This window comes from Nannospalax galili, unplaced genomic scaffold, assembly GCF_000622305.1.
Source record: "Nannospalax galili isolate Female #2095 unplaced genomic scaffold, S.galili_v1.0 scaffold784, whole genome shotgun sequence".
In the NCBI taxonomy this organism is placed as follows: Eukaryota; Metazoa; Chordata; class Mammalia; order Rodentia; family Spalacidae; genus Nannospalax; species Nannospalax galili.
Window position 1 is genome coordinate 1,486,914 of NW_008352133.1, and position 16,761 is coordinate 1,503,674.

The window sequence follows — 16,761 nt, forward strand, 5'->3', positions numbered from 1 at the left end:
TCTACAAGTATATAAATTATAAGATTTTTGTGTTATTTAAAATAATGCATGGTGTATAGTAAACCTTCAATGGATATTAGCTGCACCCCTCCCTCTTTTCTTGGCAGTTTTGGAGCTCAAACCCAGGGTCTTGTGCAGGCTCAATAAATACTACCAGAGTTAGACTGTACCTAGCCCTGTTTTTAATTTTTTTGTTGTTCTTACAGTAACTGATATCAATTCTGGGAAAAAATAGCAGCTCTGTAGATAACTCTCTCTCTCTCTCTCTCTCTCTCTCTCTCTCTCTCTCTCTAAATAAATTTAGACATCACAAACTTCTGACCAAAATAAGCTGCATGCTACAGTTGGTCAGAACACTTTTTTTTTTTTTTTGGTCTTTTTGAGACAGGGTTTCTCTCTAGCCCCAGCTGTCCTGGAACTCACTATGTAGACCAGGGTGGCCTTGACTCACAGAGATCTGCCTGCCTCTGCCTCCCGAGTGCTGGGATCAAAGTAAACTCAATATACAGTGTTGGTTGGGTGCAGAGGTGAACAGTTTTTCACATGGATGTTGCTACACAGATTCCTCCTTACAAGGGTCCAGGCTTCCTCTTCTGCTTTTTGAGATTCTTGTTTGCCATCACTGAAACAAACAAGTCGCACACATTCCCTTGCCCAGGCTGTTTCTGCAGCATGCCTTCTCTCCCTTCCCGTTCCACTCAGCTTGCCACCTCCCGTGTCCTCTGTGAGGACAGGACTGTGGGACATCCTCTTGCTTTGTGTTTCTCATGCTTTGTGCACAGTGAAGGCACAGATTGACTGGCAGCAGGCACACCTTAAATAGCACCAAACTGTCTCAAGAGCCCTGTATTTTCTTTCTTAGATATAACTTATCCGCAACCAAGACTTACAGCATGGTATGGAGAGCTTCCTTACACTTACTCAAGAATCACTATGGAACCAAATCCTCACGTATGTTGAAATGCTGGCATTGGTGTGGTTTTCTGGACTAAGTATTGAGTACTATAATAATAGATAAATAATAAATTACATTGTAGAGACACATGATGGTTCCCAGTTAAGAAAACCCTTTGGGTAAAAACATTGAACTTTTGGCTTCTTGTCATTTTTTTATTCTTGATCTGTAGAAGAGCTCAGAGGATATGACAGAAAACAGGGACTCTGGTCCAGAATCTCAGCTGAGCTGGCCAGTTTTTCTCAACTTGACCCAAACTGGAATCACCTGGGAAGAGGAAACCTCAGTTGAGTAGTTTCCTCTATCAAATTGGCTTGTGGGCATGTCTCTGAAGCATTTTCTTAATTGCTAATTGGTATGAGAGTGCCTAACAACTGTGGGCAGTGTCATCCATAGGCAGGTGGGCCTAGGCTATATAAGAAAGCTAGTTGAGTAAGCCAATAAGCAGCATTCCTCCATGGTCACTGCTTCAGTTCCTGCCTCCAGGTTCCTGCCTTGAGCCCCTGCCCTGACTTCACTCAGTGATGGACTGTAACCTGTAAGCTGAAATAAGTCCCCAGTCCCCCAAGTTGTTTTGATCAGTGTTTTATCACAGCAGAAGAGAAGCAGACTAGAACATAGTCTATTTCTTGCCAACTCTTCCCTCCCTTGGCATTTTTGGCCAACCTTCTGTGAACACCCAGATGTGCTATGGCTATGCAGCTACATTTTTACAACTGGTACAGTGCCTTTTAATTTTGCAGGCTCTTTTGCTATTTGTGAAAAATCTCAGGTTTTTGTTAGCTTTATTCTTTAGGGACAGTTTCCAGATTTCTAACTTACTGCCACTTTGGCTTATTTCTACTACGTCTTTTTTATTTTATGTGTATGAGTGTATTGCCATTTGAGTGCACCCGTGTCGTGCAGTGCTGTGGAGGTCAGAAGAGGGCTTCAGATTCCCCTGGAAATGGAGTTAAGGATGATTCGTAGCCACTATGTGGATGCTGGAAATCAAGCCCGGGTCCTCTGCAAGAGCAGTCAGTGCTCTTAACCGCTGAGCCATCTCTCCAGCCCCACTTCTTTTGTTTTTGAAATTTTTGTGACAGCTGGACATGATTGTATATATTCCTGTAATCCCTAATCCCAGAATTCTAGAGGCTAAGGCAAGGGGGATCATGACTTCAAGACAGGCCTGAGTCACATAGTAAGACCTGTCTCAAAAAAAAAGGGAGGGAGAAAAAAGAAAAAGAAAAAAAAAAAAAGAATCCATGTCAGCAGACAAGGATATTTTAGTATATAAATAAGCTTGTCCAGAGGATAGAGCTAAGGTTCAAGAAATAGCTCCCTGTTTAGTTCTTGGAATCTTGCCTTTGACAAAAATGTTATGCTTTATTGAAAGAGACTTTGAAGAAAATGGAGTTTTGCTTATTCACCCGAATACACAGAAATGTGACATGTTTTAGGGCTTCTAGCAAGATGTAAGCACAAACCCCCAGTGTACTAAAGCCCAGGAGAAAGCACTGGGAGTTGTGTGGCTTTGCCTTAAAGGGCTCTGGTTTCTGGTGTGGTTAGTTTCTAGAGCTGAATTTAGACTGTGGCCTCAGAAGATGTGGAGACCCTCTTCACCTGTGGTGGATTGGAAATGCTGGGAGAATGAAGCAGGCCAGCCCACTGTGGACTGCCACTCCTCCTCCTGGCACAGTCACCTCCTTGCCAGTAGCCACGGCAGTGAAGTTGGGGCTCATCAGGCTGTAGGGATGTTCTTTTTGTTCATTCTAGTTCATCTTTCAGGATAGGCTTTCTCGGTACACATGGCCTTGTGTTTCTGGGGGCACAGATGCCTTTCCTTAAGAAGTGCCAATTTTAGAGTAAACATAAGCCACACAGGTTTGCTGAATACTGTCTTTCACTTTAGAGGCATTTGTTTTGGAATTTTGTGTTCAAATTTTATTTTTTTATTTTATGTATACGAGTATTTTGCCTGCATGTATGTAAGTACACCTGCAAGTGCCCACAGAGGCTGGAAGAGGGTGTTGGATCCCTTAGAACTGGAGTTATGGATGATTGTTAGCCACCATGTGAGTGCTGGGAACCGAACCTGGGTCCTCTGCAAGAGCAGCCAGTGCTTTTCATCACTGAGCCGTCCATCTCTCCAGTCTTCTAGAGGCATTTGTTTTTGACAACTTTTCAAGGTAATTTTTTTCAGTGACAAGCCTTTTTCAATAGTGAAAGTAATATGTACTTATTATTGAAAACTTAGTAATCATGAATAAGCATAAAGGGGAATATTGCCAGGCATGGTGGCATGCGCCTGTAATTCCAGCACTCAGGAGGCTTGAGGCAGGAGGGCTACCATGACTTCAAATGAGCCAGGGCTACATAGTGAAACTTTGTTCCCAAGAAAAAGTATACTTACATTTATGATAATTCTTCCAGTGACATTTTATTTACAACCTATTTTTTTTTAATTTTAGGAAAAAATGTGTAGAATTTTTTTTATGAAACAAGCTTAGTTTAATGTTGCACACTTACTGTCTCAGCACTTGGATGAGACCAGAGGACTGTAAGTCTGAAATAGACCCTTTCCTCAAACATGAGTTGGGGATATGGCTCTGTTGTACAGTGCTTGCCTAGTACGCATAAGGCCTTGGATTTTATTCCCAGCACCACAAAACAAAACAACCCAAACCAGCAAAACAAAAACCCCCAAAATGAATAAAAAATTTAAAAAATTATATATGCTATGTTTCACTTAACTGTATGTCGTTAACAATTTTTAGTGTCAATAAATGTATTTATTCAGGCAGACCCCCTTTGGATATTAAGATTGTCAAATTAGGGCTGGAGAAATGGCTCAATTGGTAAAGTGCTTGTTACACAAGCATGAAGACCCCAAGTTTGATCCCTGAAACCTACATAAAACCCAGTGTGGTGGCACGTGCTTGGAATCCCAATGTTGAGGAGTTGACTGACCAGTCAGCCTAGCCTATTTGGTAAGTTCTAGGCCAGTGAGAGATCCTGTATCAAGAAATAAACAACAAAAAAAACCCTGCATAGCACCTATGGAATGACCCTGGAAATTGTCCTCTGCCCTCCAAACACATACACAGACACACACACAGACACACACACACACACACACACACACACACACACGCACGCACACGCACAAGCGCACGTGCGCAAGATGGTCACATTATAATTCTTTATCTGGTATTTTGTGTGTTTATTGCTAATGGATTTAGCTCATTTTATGTACTTTATTATTATTTTTTTTAATTGTAACAGGGTCTCACTATATAGCGCAAACTGGCCTCCAAATCTGTGTAGTTGAAGCTGGACTCAGACTCAAAATCCTGTTGCCTCAGTCTCCCAGAATGCTGTGGTTACAGGTGCGATCTTGACACCCAGCTTCAACTGTAGGTTTTAAAACTTATTTGTCTCTGGAGCTGGAGAGATGGCTCAGCGGTTAAGAACACTGGTTGTTCTTGCAGAAGACCCAGGTTCGAATCCCAGCACCCACATGGCAGCTAAAAACTGTCCATCACTCCAGTTGTGGGGGATCTGACAGCCTCTTCTGTCCTCCATGTGCATTGCATGACATGGGTATAATTACCTACATGCAGGCAATACATTCATACACATAAAATAAAAAAAAATAAAATATTTTTTTAAAGTTTTAAAAACTTACTTGTCTCTGTTCAAACTAAGTCATTCAAGAATCCCATGTATAAAATAGATGAAAGTCCCATCTGCAACACCCACCAGCTTGACTTCTCCTTTTTCTTACTGTAGACCTGGACCCACCCCTGTGGCACCACTGACACTCTCAATACTGTTTGAAGTCTTTCTCTTCTGTAACTTAGATGTTCTCACACTCTTTTCCTCAAATGTCTTTTAAGGATAGAATGTCTTCACTGAGCAGTGAGGTGATGCTGAATTTTAATTTAGACATTCAGTTCTGAAGGCTCTGTATTTAGAGTATTGGTTAGAGTCTAAATTAATCCTCAGTTCATTATCCCTTTTTCCACTCCCTTTCTCTCTACTTCACTACCAAAAATAACCAAGAAAAAATGTATACCCATTTAGAAACATAATGCAAACGCGATGTTGTCACAGCGCTAGATTCCCGAGCTAATTAGGCAAGTGCTAATGAGATTCTCAGTCAGAAAAGCCATTCTCCTTCACATTCTTGTTTTCTTGTTAAGTGTTTAATTCTAGCATCTGATCTTTCTCTCTGTGAGGATATATTTAAAGCTATAAAAGTGCTAGAGAGATGGCTTAGTGGTTCAGAGTGTTTACTGCTCTTACAGAGAACTTGGGTTCAGTTCCCAGCACCCATGTTAGGTGTCTTACAACGGCCTATAATTCCAGTTCCAGGACCCTGTTGGTGCCAGCATTCACGTAGTGCACATAAACTCATGCAGGCACACTTATATACACATAAATAAAAGCAAATACATCCAGTTTTAAAGCTACAAAGTAAGTAGGAAATACAACTTGCTGGTATTATTATTGGAATTTCACTTTGGAATTTGTTCCCTTGAGCGTGTTAGTTTAACAACATTTTTGATTTATTGATCTAAGTTCTTTTGTTACTGTTCATTTTTCCAACCTTCTGCTTAGAATGTGATGTTAATAACCACAGCAGGGCAACCAGGCTTTAGTTTCACATTGTGGTAAAGCTGTGACGCTCCTATGCTTCCCTGGCAAGAGTATGGGGCAGACTTAGTACTGTAAACTTGATGTTGTCACAGTGCTAGATCCCCGAGCTAGTCAGGCAAGTGCTTGGGTGAGCACCCATTCTTTTACTACTGAGTATTAACTCAGACATCAGAGAAGTTCTCTGAACGTAGCAGTTCTTGAAGTCTAACCTGTGGATCTTTGAAGGGAGTCCATTGAGCTCTTTTAGGGGACTACAAGTCTGCTTTCATAGCAGTATTGAGAGTGTATAGTATTTTCATTGTGTTGAATTTGCTCTGATACTGCAGAAATGCAGTTGGATAAAACTGAGCATCTTGGCATCACCATAAAACCACTGTAGTCACTGTGCTCATCAGCATTCCCAGGCCCACCCGAAAGCTTTAAAAATGCTGATTTCAGTGTCTGTGAGATGGCTAAGTGGGTAGAGGTGCTTGCTGCCAAACCTAACGGCCCGAGTTCAGTCCCTGGAACCCACATGATGGAAGGAGAAAACTGATTCTTGAAAGTTGTCTTCTGACCTCTACAAGTATGCCATGGTGTGTGTGTGTGTGTGTGTGTGTGTGTGTTTATACACACACACACGCATGCAGAGTCATGTCATGCCAGGTGTGGTGGTACACGCCTTTAATCCCAGTAGAGGCAGGCGGATTTCGGTGAGTTCGAGGCCAGCCTGGTCTACATAGTGAGTTCAGGCCAGCTGGGGCTACAGAGAGATCCTGTCTCAAAAAGACCAAAAAGAAATGTCATTAAAATTTTTAGAAATTAAAATGCTGGTTTCATTGAAGAATGGCCCTAATGAAGCAGTAAACACGAGTTTTCTTGAATCCTGACTGTGGAGTACAGCTTACTACATTTGCTGAGGCTGGAAGTATACATGAAGCACCTCTCTTAAAAAACCAAGTGTGATGGGCTAGGGCAAGGGGATGCAAAGGAGGCAGGTCAGAACAGCTGCCGACGCCATGACACCCTTTACGGTACCCAGGTAAACAGGTGGGCTTGCTCACCTGAAGGAAAAGGGAAAGTGCTGCGATGATGGGCTTTCTACTATTGCCCACAAGCAGAGGGACCCAGAGATCATGCAGCAGAAGCAGAAGAAGGCAAGGGAGGAAGAACCCAAGTAGCTTTGTGGTTTCATGTAAAACCCTCTTGCCCTTTGCCCATGTGTCTAGAGCCAGTCCCATCTTGCTCAGTGTCCTCCTGAAGTGCACACAGGTCCCAGCACTGCTGGCATTCCCTTTCCCTGAGTCTGCATTGAGTACCTTTTGTGCTGCCTTCTCCTCAGGTTGATCCTGGATCACTCCTGGGGGTGATGGGATCACCTCTTCCCAGTGTTTTTTATTCCTATGTAGCTTTCTTAAAAACAAAAGCTGCTTGTTTTAAGCTGCTTGTTTCACAGATTATTTTTACTTAAAATAATTGCCAAAGAGACTGTTAATTCAGATATGAATATTTGACAGATATTTTCTCATAAATGAAGTTGGCTTTATTTCAGTGTCCACTGTTTAGTGGACAGGATTTATTATTGATAAAAGTTGAGTTTTCAGGTAAAAACCAGACTTTGGGAAAACAAGTATCCATTACTTTGAGCCTGACCTCTTCCCTTACCTAAACTTCTGTGCTAAGCTCAGTGACAGTATTAACAGATGTTTCTGTCACTGTATAATGAAATGTGTGAATATCCAGCCATAAAGTCAGTGACTGTATTTTCCAGATGCCCAATGGTGGACATTTAAAAAAAAAATCATACCAGAGTAAATCAAAATTTGATTTAGACCTTGGGGTCTAAATGTGAAAAAAATGAGAAAAGTCTGAGATGCGGTATCAGATTTAGCATTGTAGCTAACTTTCAAAAAATCAGCACTTGCTGAGTTTTGGTATATAATCAAAGAGATGCAGTTATTTGAAAGGGCTGTAAACAAACAGACTTTAGCAGAGTCAATGCAGAAGCAGATAGAAGAAAAAACTATCTTTTGCTACGTCAGATATCACAGTTTTACAAAACAATGTCACTTACCACATTTGTACTGAAATTAGAAACATTTTCCATAAACCGTAGAGATTAGTTGCATTTTAAGTGAATTACAGGGGCTGGAGAGATGGCTCAGTGGTTAAGAATACTGACTGTTTTTGCAGAAGACCCGGGTTTGAATCCCAGCACCCACATGGCAGCTAACAACTGTAACTCCAGTTCCAGGGATCCAACAACCTTGTCTGTCTTCTGCGGGCATTGCATGACACGGGTGCACTTACCTACATGCAGGCATAACACTCATACACATAAAATAAAAATAATAAAATATTTTAAGTGAATTACAAATAGTGTATTTATTTTGAGGCAGGGTCTTGCTGCATAGCCCAGGCTGGCCTCAAACTCTGTCTTCCTGTGTTAGGCTCTCTGGCATTATAGGCATGCACTACCACTCTCAGTTTAGTTTTTTAGTATACTATATTTTTAATATAGTAACTAGCAATATTTATAACCCATAAAAACAAAGGTTCTTACAGGGCATCATTTTGATAAAGTTTGAAAACCACTGTCCTAAAGTGTGTGCAAAGCTCTTGAGACTAGTTAAAGACACAGAATTCTAGTGGAACAAAGAAACAGCTCATTAACTGTGTGTGTGTGTGTGTGTGTGTGTGTGTGTTAGATCCAGACAGACAGATCAGACAGTACAAACTACATCATTGAACTTGGGGTGCACAGCAAGCAGGATCATGGAATCTGATTGAGTCTTCTCTGACTTTACAGCCCTGACAGCATGTCATGAGTCCTGTTTTATAGAAAAGGAAAAGAATTGTTTTGTTTTGTTTTTTGTGAGAGTTTCATTGCATTGCCCAGAGTGGCCTCAGACTTGCCACCCTTTTGCCTGAGCCTCCTAAGTGCTAGGATTACTACCATGCCAGGCTTCAGGTTCTGTTTTTAGGATGTAAACCATGCTAAGTGTTAAATGTTTTTCAAGAACACAGTTCTGTCATTGAGAATAAGACAGGAATAGGCTGAATGGAGGGTACCCAGTAGTAAGTTCTCTCACTGTGTACTCGAGCCTGAGTCTGTGGGTGGCCACACATCAGTTTCACTGTTCCATTTAGCATTGTAATCTCTCCAAGGTGACCACCCTGAACATAACCAGCATCTGCATCTTCAAGAGGGCATGTATTTAAAGAAAAAGATGAGTGGGTAGATAGGTTCTGGCCTTCTTGGTATTTCTTTGCCAAATTTAGTGTGTTCATAAAATGGCAGAGCTTGACACGCTTCAGCATAGAACTCAAGGGAGGAGACTAAACTCGTCTTGCTTTCTGTTCATTGCAGCAAATGGTTTGCTTATTCCGTGCCTTGCTTATAACTTGACTGACTTTGGCCTTTCTATGTGTTCTCCACATGGCTGCCCCTTGTATCTGATGTAACTATTCCTGCCCTTGCCGCGACTTGGTGACTGCAGTGGCATCCTGTGCTGAGCACTCTGAAGAGCCGTCTTGAGGAGAACACAGGCCACACCTTCAACTCCTTGCTCTGCAACCTCTACCGGGATGAGAAGGATAGTGTGGACTGGCACAGTGATGACGAGCCCTCACTGGGGAGGTACCCCGTCATTGCTTCACTCAGTTTCGGTGCCACTCGGACTTTTGAGATGAGGAAGAAGCCCCCACCTGTAAGTGTCCTTTTCAAAAAACCTCTCTCTGCCTTCTATTAATTCTATAACGAATGTAGGCCTCCTCAAAGCTCCTATTTTCAGAACTAGATGATAAAACTGCACGTTATTGGCAAAACAGTTTCAACTAATTACTTCACCCACAGTAAATATTTGGCTTCCAAAGTGCCTATTACTTATCCAACAGAAAGTGCCTACCCTGTGCCAGGTTCCAGGGGCTCATGTTCATTGATGGAAAGGACATACACAGCCTTTGTCCCCACAGAGCTGCATCTACAGATATTACTAATTACTTAAATGATTACAATTGTGATAAAGGCTCTGACTGAGGAGTTACAGATGGGTAACTCAAGGTAGTTGAAGCAAGAAATTCCAGAAGCTGTCATTTTTGTGTTCTGTGGTAGCATGGCCACATTTCTGTGAGGGAGCATCACATGTTGCCTTGTTCCCTTCTTAGTCTCCTGAAAGACATGAGCCTATAACTCAGAGAGAGAGGAAGCACGAGACAGATTATCATGCGATGGTTGGTCTAAGTTCAGGTTGGAAAGCAGTAGCTAAACTGACTGTAATTTCAGCCTTTCATCCTAACTGTCACATAGATTATATGACATTTGAAAGATAAAGGGCCATTGGCCCCAAGTCCAGCCCTAATGTTTTTAAATCAAAAGTGTACCTTAGAACAAAGATAGATAGTAGAAACTCCAAGGAGAGAAAACTTCACCAACTCATCTTGTTTCCAGGGTCTGTATCTTTTCCTAACCGAAGATCCTGATGATTCAGCTTATATCATTAAATTGGGCCCAGTCAGTGTGGAAGGCCAGCAGGCTGTGTTTTGAATATGACCTACTTCAGGCCACCTCACTGTTAGTCAGAGCTTCTGTCTGTTCTTTATCAGATATACTTCTGTAAGAATACAATTAGCAGGCCTAACCAGGTTGCCTTTCTGCAATATAGTTGGGTTTCCATGCATGGCATTTATAGCATATTGAGTTATTTTGCACATATGACATCAGGCTCCATTTATTGGTATAATTCCCATTGATAAGGTTTTCTTTGCTTTTGATTGCACCTCAGCTCTTGTTGTTGTTGGCAGGGGATTCTTAGTTGCTGATGTGAGCACTGTGAATGTGCTGTCCTGGCTGTGGACTTTTAGGTATGGTTGTGCTTCTGTACGTCAGCTTCTACTCAGATCTTGAGGCCACACAGGAAAAATTCTTCTTGCCTTTGGTAAGACTCCTGTGTTACAAATAGCAGAGGAACACCGTACACCTCATGTTTAAGTTCAAGCCCTCTTCTCAAGCCAGACAGATGAAGCATCAGCTCTTTTCTAGACAGGTCCTGGGAGCTGGAACTGTAGCTCTGGATGAGCAAGGTGTGGTCCTCCTCTGGAGCTCCTCTCTCATGCTGATGCTTTCCTCCTGGAGCTCTCCACCCAGTGGTAGTATGTGCAAGCTTTGGTATAGTCCTAGTCTTTTCATTCTTTACAGTTATTTTCTTTGTTGCTGAGTATTTAAGTCTTCAGTTACTGGTTCTTTACTCACATACATCCACCACCACCTCCTTTTGAAAAAAAAAATTGGGGGTCTATTTATAGATGGAGAGAATTCCCAAAGTGTACTTTCTGGGTAGTTTCAGTGCACAAGCAGTTCCTAACTGCTAAACATTAGCAGTGTTTCACTGCCCAGAAATACCCCTTCATTTTTCCCTCCCAGCAGCCAAAACTCTTCATTCTCTCCTAATAGCTCTGTGGCAGAGTGTTTGTCTAGCATGTGCAAGACTGGGAGTTCTGTAAGCAGTATCATAAACAAAGCAAAACAAGACCAAACCCAATATATGGTGAACAAGAGTGATTTGTTGGTAGTACACTTGTTAAGTTGTAGGTGTATATGTGGTCAGCAAACAGCAAACACAGGCAGCATTGTTTCTGGGGGTAATTGTGTGGAGAAAATGTGTTTAAGAGGAAGACTGTCCACACTGAGGCCGTCTCTTCTCAGCTTCCTGGAGCCTGTTTGCAGGAACCTGGTGGAAGCACAGGTGATAACATTGTGACCACGTCCCCTCACTGTCCAGCAGCAGCGACTGTGGACTCTAACCGTGCAGTGATTTGGTAACAACACAGTACATCCCATAAGTAAGAAAATTTATCTGAGGCCTTGAAATAAAGTTGGCTGAGGAAATGGGTTTGTGAAGAAATATAAACATGTCAGTACCACAGGTTACTGGCTCTAGGAAGTTTTGGCTTCTGGCCTCATTTTAACTCTGATTGAATTTGGCACAGTTCATATGTATGCACTCAGTTCTGATTTTGTTGGAGATTGAGAAATTGAATGTTATTTTATTTGAGATTATAATCACACATTGAATATAGCTTAGAAGTTCCACTCTTAGGTAAACAGAAGACAAGTTTAAACTTTTAGAAAACCTCACTTAGGCTTCAGTAACAGATTCCAAAATCTAGAGCTCCAGCTGTGCAAGAATCTTCCTTTGAGTGACAGCCATGGAAATATTTCTTAGGGCATACATTTATAAAAAATTTTTTACTTTATGAGTGTTTTGCCTACATATATGTACATGCACCATGTGTGTGCAGTACCTGCAGAGGCCAGAAGAGGGTGTCAGATCCCTTGGAACTGGAGTTACAGGTGGTTGTTAGCTACCATGTGGGTGCTGGGAACTGAGCCCTGGTCCTCTGCACAAGCAGCCAGTGCTTTTAACCACTGAGCTGTCTCTAGCCCCCAGGGCATTCATCTTTAAATTATAAATGAGCCCTTTTCTGAAGGATTGAAGGGAACTAGCTATTGCAAATCTTTGTCTTCTTTTCTGTCTAAACTCAGGTAAAAGCTCTGAGAACAAGACTCATGATTCATACACCCCAAGTGAAAGTGCACATTAAACAGTGTAAGTTAAATCTTCCATGTGGGACTTGAGGAGTCTGACTCTTCATACTCTTAGGGACCTATCTCTGATTGCCACTATCAAGTGCAGTTTTCCTGTCTGCTAACAAGACGTTTGAGATACATTAAAGGTTGTGGGAGGGACTCTTTCAAGCTCCTATTAGCTTTGACCTATTAGATGAGAAGCTAACACTTGTCTGACTTGAGTCAGTTTCTCATCAGGACAGATCTGATACACACAGGGTAACTTCGCTATAGACCAGTTTCTCATCTGAAGCAGACAGAAGTCAAAAGATTTCCCGTACTTCATACAATTATGTAGTTCTGAGACAAAAGAATTTGTTTGGTGCTACTTTCAAAGAAAAATTGTCTTTGTTTTTTTGAGACCGGGACTCCTGTAGCCAAGGTTGGCCTTGAACTCTGGACCTTCCTGTCTTTATCTCCCTGGTGCTGGGATTATAGGCATGTACCACAGTGTCCAGCAAGAGAAATAGTCTATTTTTTTCCACAAGTTCCAACTCTTTCACCTCTGCAGCAGCAGTTTGCTTTTGAGTCTGGCACCTTGTGCAGTCTGAGGCTGCTGATCTGAAAGCTGCCCCAGGTCCACACTGTATTTTGAATGGCTTCCCCATTGCTGAGATGGTAAGGTGATCTTTGTTCCCTGTGTACCAGCACCTCTGATTCATGGAGTCAGTGCAGTCAGTGCTTCTCTGTGGGATTAAATGAGGAACTTTTCAAGGTGTGGATTTTTCTCCCTTCATTGTCCAAGCCGGTTAGAGACTGGCATTGCTGGCCTGTTACATCCTAAGACCAAGGGAAAGCTAACCAAACACATGCCAACAGACCTTTTGTATTCCCATCAGGGCGGGTTCATGAAAGCTTTTCTGTATTCTTGTTCCAAGCCTAGTTGTACTTTTCAAACTACATCATGTCCCTGTTTGCAAAGATTAGCCTGGTTCTTTTCCCATCTATCTCTAATTCTATACAGAAGAGCAAACTGGAAAAGGAACTACAAAAGCCATTTGGCAGGCTGCTATTTCTCTGTCGGTTACCCTGGAAACAAGTGATGGTGGTGGGGGGGGGCGGTGCTGTTATTAGATAATAGCAGGAAGTTTGTGATGCACTAGAGGCTTAGATGCCAAAAGCCTTGTTTATGTAGCAAATTACCACGGATCAGCTCTTTCCCTGATCAACTGAATCGTGCCTATGGGAGGTGCTTCTTTCCACCTCCAGATGATTGAGCTGAGGCATTCTGTGTCTCTCCCTAAACACTCCCCTCCTATGTGCCTTCTGAAGGATGTGCATCACACAAGAGGGGGTGTCTGTCAAGTAAGTCTAACATAGTCTTTGAGAGCAAGCACCCTTTGCTAAATCGTTTGCTTTGTGGCACACTGACGGGAATAGTGGAGTATTAAAAAATTGGCCTGATCAGAAAAATGTAGGTACTCAGATCTAAAATAATATGGTACCAAATAGCTTAACCTTGGAAGCTGGGCAGGCTGGAGCTGTGGTTTTTCAGTTAGTGATCAAGCCTCCACCTCAGGCTGCAGCCCCCACTGCTACAGTTTGCAGTTCAATCATCAATCCTCTTTAAAATTCTTTTGAGAGACAGTCTTGCCATGTGTCCCACTCTAGCCTCAGACTCACAGTGCTCCTGCGTCGGCCTCCCAGGTGCTGGGATTACAGGTGACCACCATACCAGGCTTCCTCCTTCTAATTAAACCATCTTCTAATGGTAGCATCTGTTCTGAGAGGTTACAGAAAATACTTGGAAGAAGTTGTTGATAACCAGAAGTCTTTTTAAATATTCTCTACTGGACTCAAGAGATGGCTGAGTGGTTAAGAGCATATACTGCTCTTGTAGTGGACCCAAGTTCAGTTCCCAGCACCCATGTCAGGCAGTTCACAATTGCCTGCAACTCCAGGTCCAGGAGGATTAGATGCCTCTGGCTTCAGTAGGCACCTGTACACGTGTGCATACATCCACACAGACACAAGTATACATAATTAAACATCTAATAATATTTAGAAAATCAGGCTTTGCTTCCTGTTCCTGTCCCTGAGGTATAAAGAGCACTTACCTGTGTCCTTTTTACTGCTCTTTCTCATAAATGCAAATGATTATTGGTAACTACTTCATGGGAATCACTGAAATGTTTCCCATGATGGTAGTTGCTGTAATCAGCAACTTTCTGAGCTGTTCTAAATGGCCTGTGCCTTGGTGTCTTAAAAACTGAAAAGAGGGGGCTGGAAAGATGCTCAGCAGTTAAGAACACTGGTTGTTCTTGCAGAAGACCTGGGTTTGAATCCCAGCACCCACATGGCAGCTAACAACTGTCCATAACTTGACATCCTCTTCTGTCCTTCATGGGCATTGCACGACATGGGTGCACTTACCTACATGCAGACAATACACATATACACATAAAATTTTTAAAAAAATAAAAAGGGAAGTGTGCAGCTGTGAGAGCAGCGGGGAGAGGGCAGACAGCTGCTGGATCAGAAATAGTGACTGAGTTTTGGAACTCCTATCTCAAGGCCCCTCTAATGGTTTGGAGGGTGAGGGTATGAGTGAGCAAAAAGACCTGTATGTGTGCAGGGTGGAGGTGGGGGTGAGGTGTAAGTAAAGATAGGTTCTGTAGGATTTGACTCCCTTCAGGAGAGATTCTGTGGGAGCTGGAATTGTCATTTGCTTCCTCGGAACATTGTCTCAGCTGGAATCCATGCCCTGACATGCTCTGGGAATAATTTGGCAAAGCAGTTCCCAGGGTTATTTGTTTGTTTGTTTGTAAACGGGGTCTTACTGTGTAGTCCATACTGGCCTGGAATTTTACATTCTCCTGCTTTAGACTCCTGAATGTTGGCTTGTAGGTATGCCATCATCACACCAGTGAAGTTCTCAGTTTTGTATGGTGAGCAACACCTGGACTTAGGGCTTTTCTTTTATTATATTTATTTATTTACTTATTGTGTGTGTGTGTGTGTGTGTGTGTGTGTGTGGTGTGTTTTATCTCTGCGTGGACATGCACACGCCACCACAGTCATGTGGGTGGAGGACAGAGGATAACTGTCAGGATTCAGGTCTCTCCTTCTACCATGTGGAGCCAAGAGATGGAGCTCAGGCCATCAGGCTTGGCAACAAGCACCTCGCGCCAAAGCACACATGGAGCTCCGAAGAAGGCAACTTGACAGGACTCAGTTCTCTCCTTTCACCTGTGGGTCTCAGGGATCAGGGATTGATCTCAGGTTGTGAGGCATGTGGCAGGACCTTGTACCCACTTAGCCATATTTCTAGCCCCAGATTTCAGATTTTGATGGTATGGTGTGTGTATGTGTATAGATCAGAACTTTTAATATCTTCTTTGATCATTCTCCACCTTATTTCTTGAGACAGGGTCTCTTGCTGAACAGAAGCACACCAATTTGGGTACATTGGCTTCCAGCAAGCTCCAGGGATCCTCCTGCCTCCACCTCCCCAGAGTTTGGATTACAGGCCCATGGTGGCACACCCAGGTTTTTATGTCTGTAATCGGGATCCCATTTCAGGTTCTTAGGGTTGCACAACAGGCACTTTACTGAGCCATCACCCCTTCCCCACTTCTGGATTTAGAACTGCCCTTTCCAAAGTAATTCATTGTGTTTCTGATAAGCCATTATTAAGTATGGGGTTGACAAATTTGACTTTTTAGAGCCATAGTAGTAGAGTTTCCCTGTCCTCTGCCTTACGAGAGAACTATTCCCAACACTTCTGGTAATTTTGTTGTCTTTCATGTCTGGTCTTCTTGGAGGGCAGCTGCCTAACTGAAGGAGAAAAGGGCTTAGTACTTTTTTTTTTAATTATTTATTTAATAACCATATCATTAGAAGAAGCATTTCATTACATCAGCATTGACATATTCAATAACAATTTCCAGAGCTAAGATACATCTCTTTCAAAATTGGCTGTAAATTTTTAGGTTTACAGTTGAATTAATAGTTATACAATATTGTACTCTATATAACCCCTATAAGATATAAAATTAAATGAGGTTTTAAACTTTAAAAAAGATCTCCATTTCATTATTAAAATACAGTTTCATACAAAAAATTCATTTTTAATACAATTGACACTAAGATGCACATGCATTTCTAATCTCTATATATCTGATTATTGTCTGATTATTACTAGTCACAGTCGGTTACTTTCTGAGCTACTTGGCATCTGAGCATGGATATAAAGTCATCAGGTGGATTTCAATGATAATGTTTTTCACATCTACTAATTATTAAGGAGCTGATTTTTATGCTTTGAAGGATTATTTTTTTTCTTTTTTATTTATTTATATACCCACTTCCCAGGAAGCACCCTCCCATAGGCTCCCTCCCCTCATTAGAGCCCTTATACTCTGATATCCCTGCTACTGTCTGCTGTTTTGTTGGCACCCCAGCCATTCCCCATTACTTGCCTTTCTGGTGAATCTAGTCAGCCTATCTAGAGATCTTTGTTTTAGGAGGCTCAGCTGTTCCTCTTCTAGCAGCAATCAGTTGTCAATACTCCTTTAGATAAGATTAGGGTCTGCTGTTCATTTTCACAGTTCTA

The 16,761-nt window shown here is 42.1% G+C and overlaps 1 protein-coding gene across 12 annotated transcripts in view; it reads left to right on the forward strand.

The window, feature by feature from the left end:
* Alkbh3 (alkB homolog 3, alpha-ketoglutaratedependent dioxygenase) overlaps nt 1-16,761 on the forward strand; it is a 52,102-nt gene that overhangs the window by 9,592 nt on the left and 25,749 nt on the right. For all 12 annotated transcript variants that reach the window (XR_001872822.2, XM_029554009.1, XM_008848934.3 and 9 more), the window contains 2 exons: nt 863-951; nt 9,079-9,288. Coding sequence is in view for 11 of the 12 variants with exons in the window: in XM_029554009.1 (XP_029409869.1) it covers nt 863-951; nt 9,079-9,288 (299 nt within the window). In the remaining variant the exon portion in view is untranslated. The remainder of the gene's footprint in view (nt 1-862; nt 952-9,078; nt 9,289-16,761) is intronic.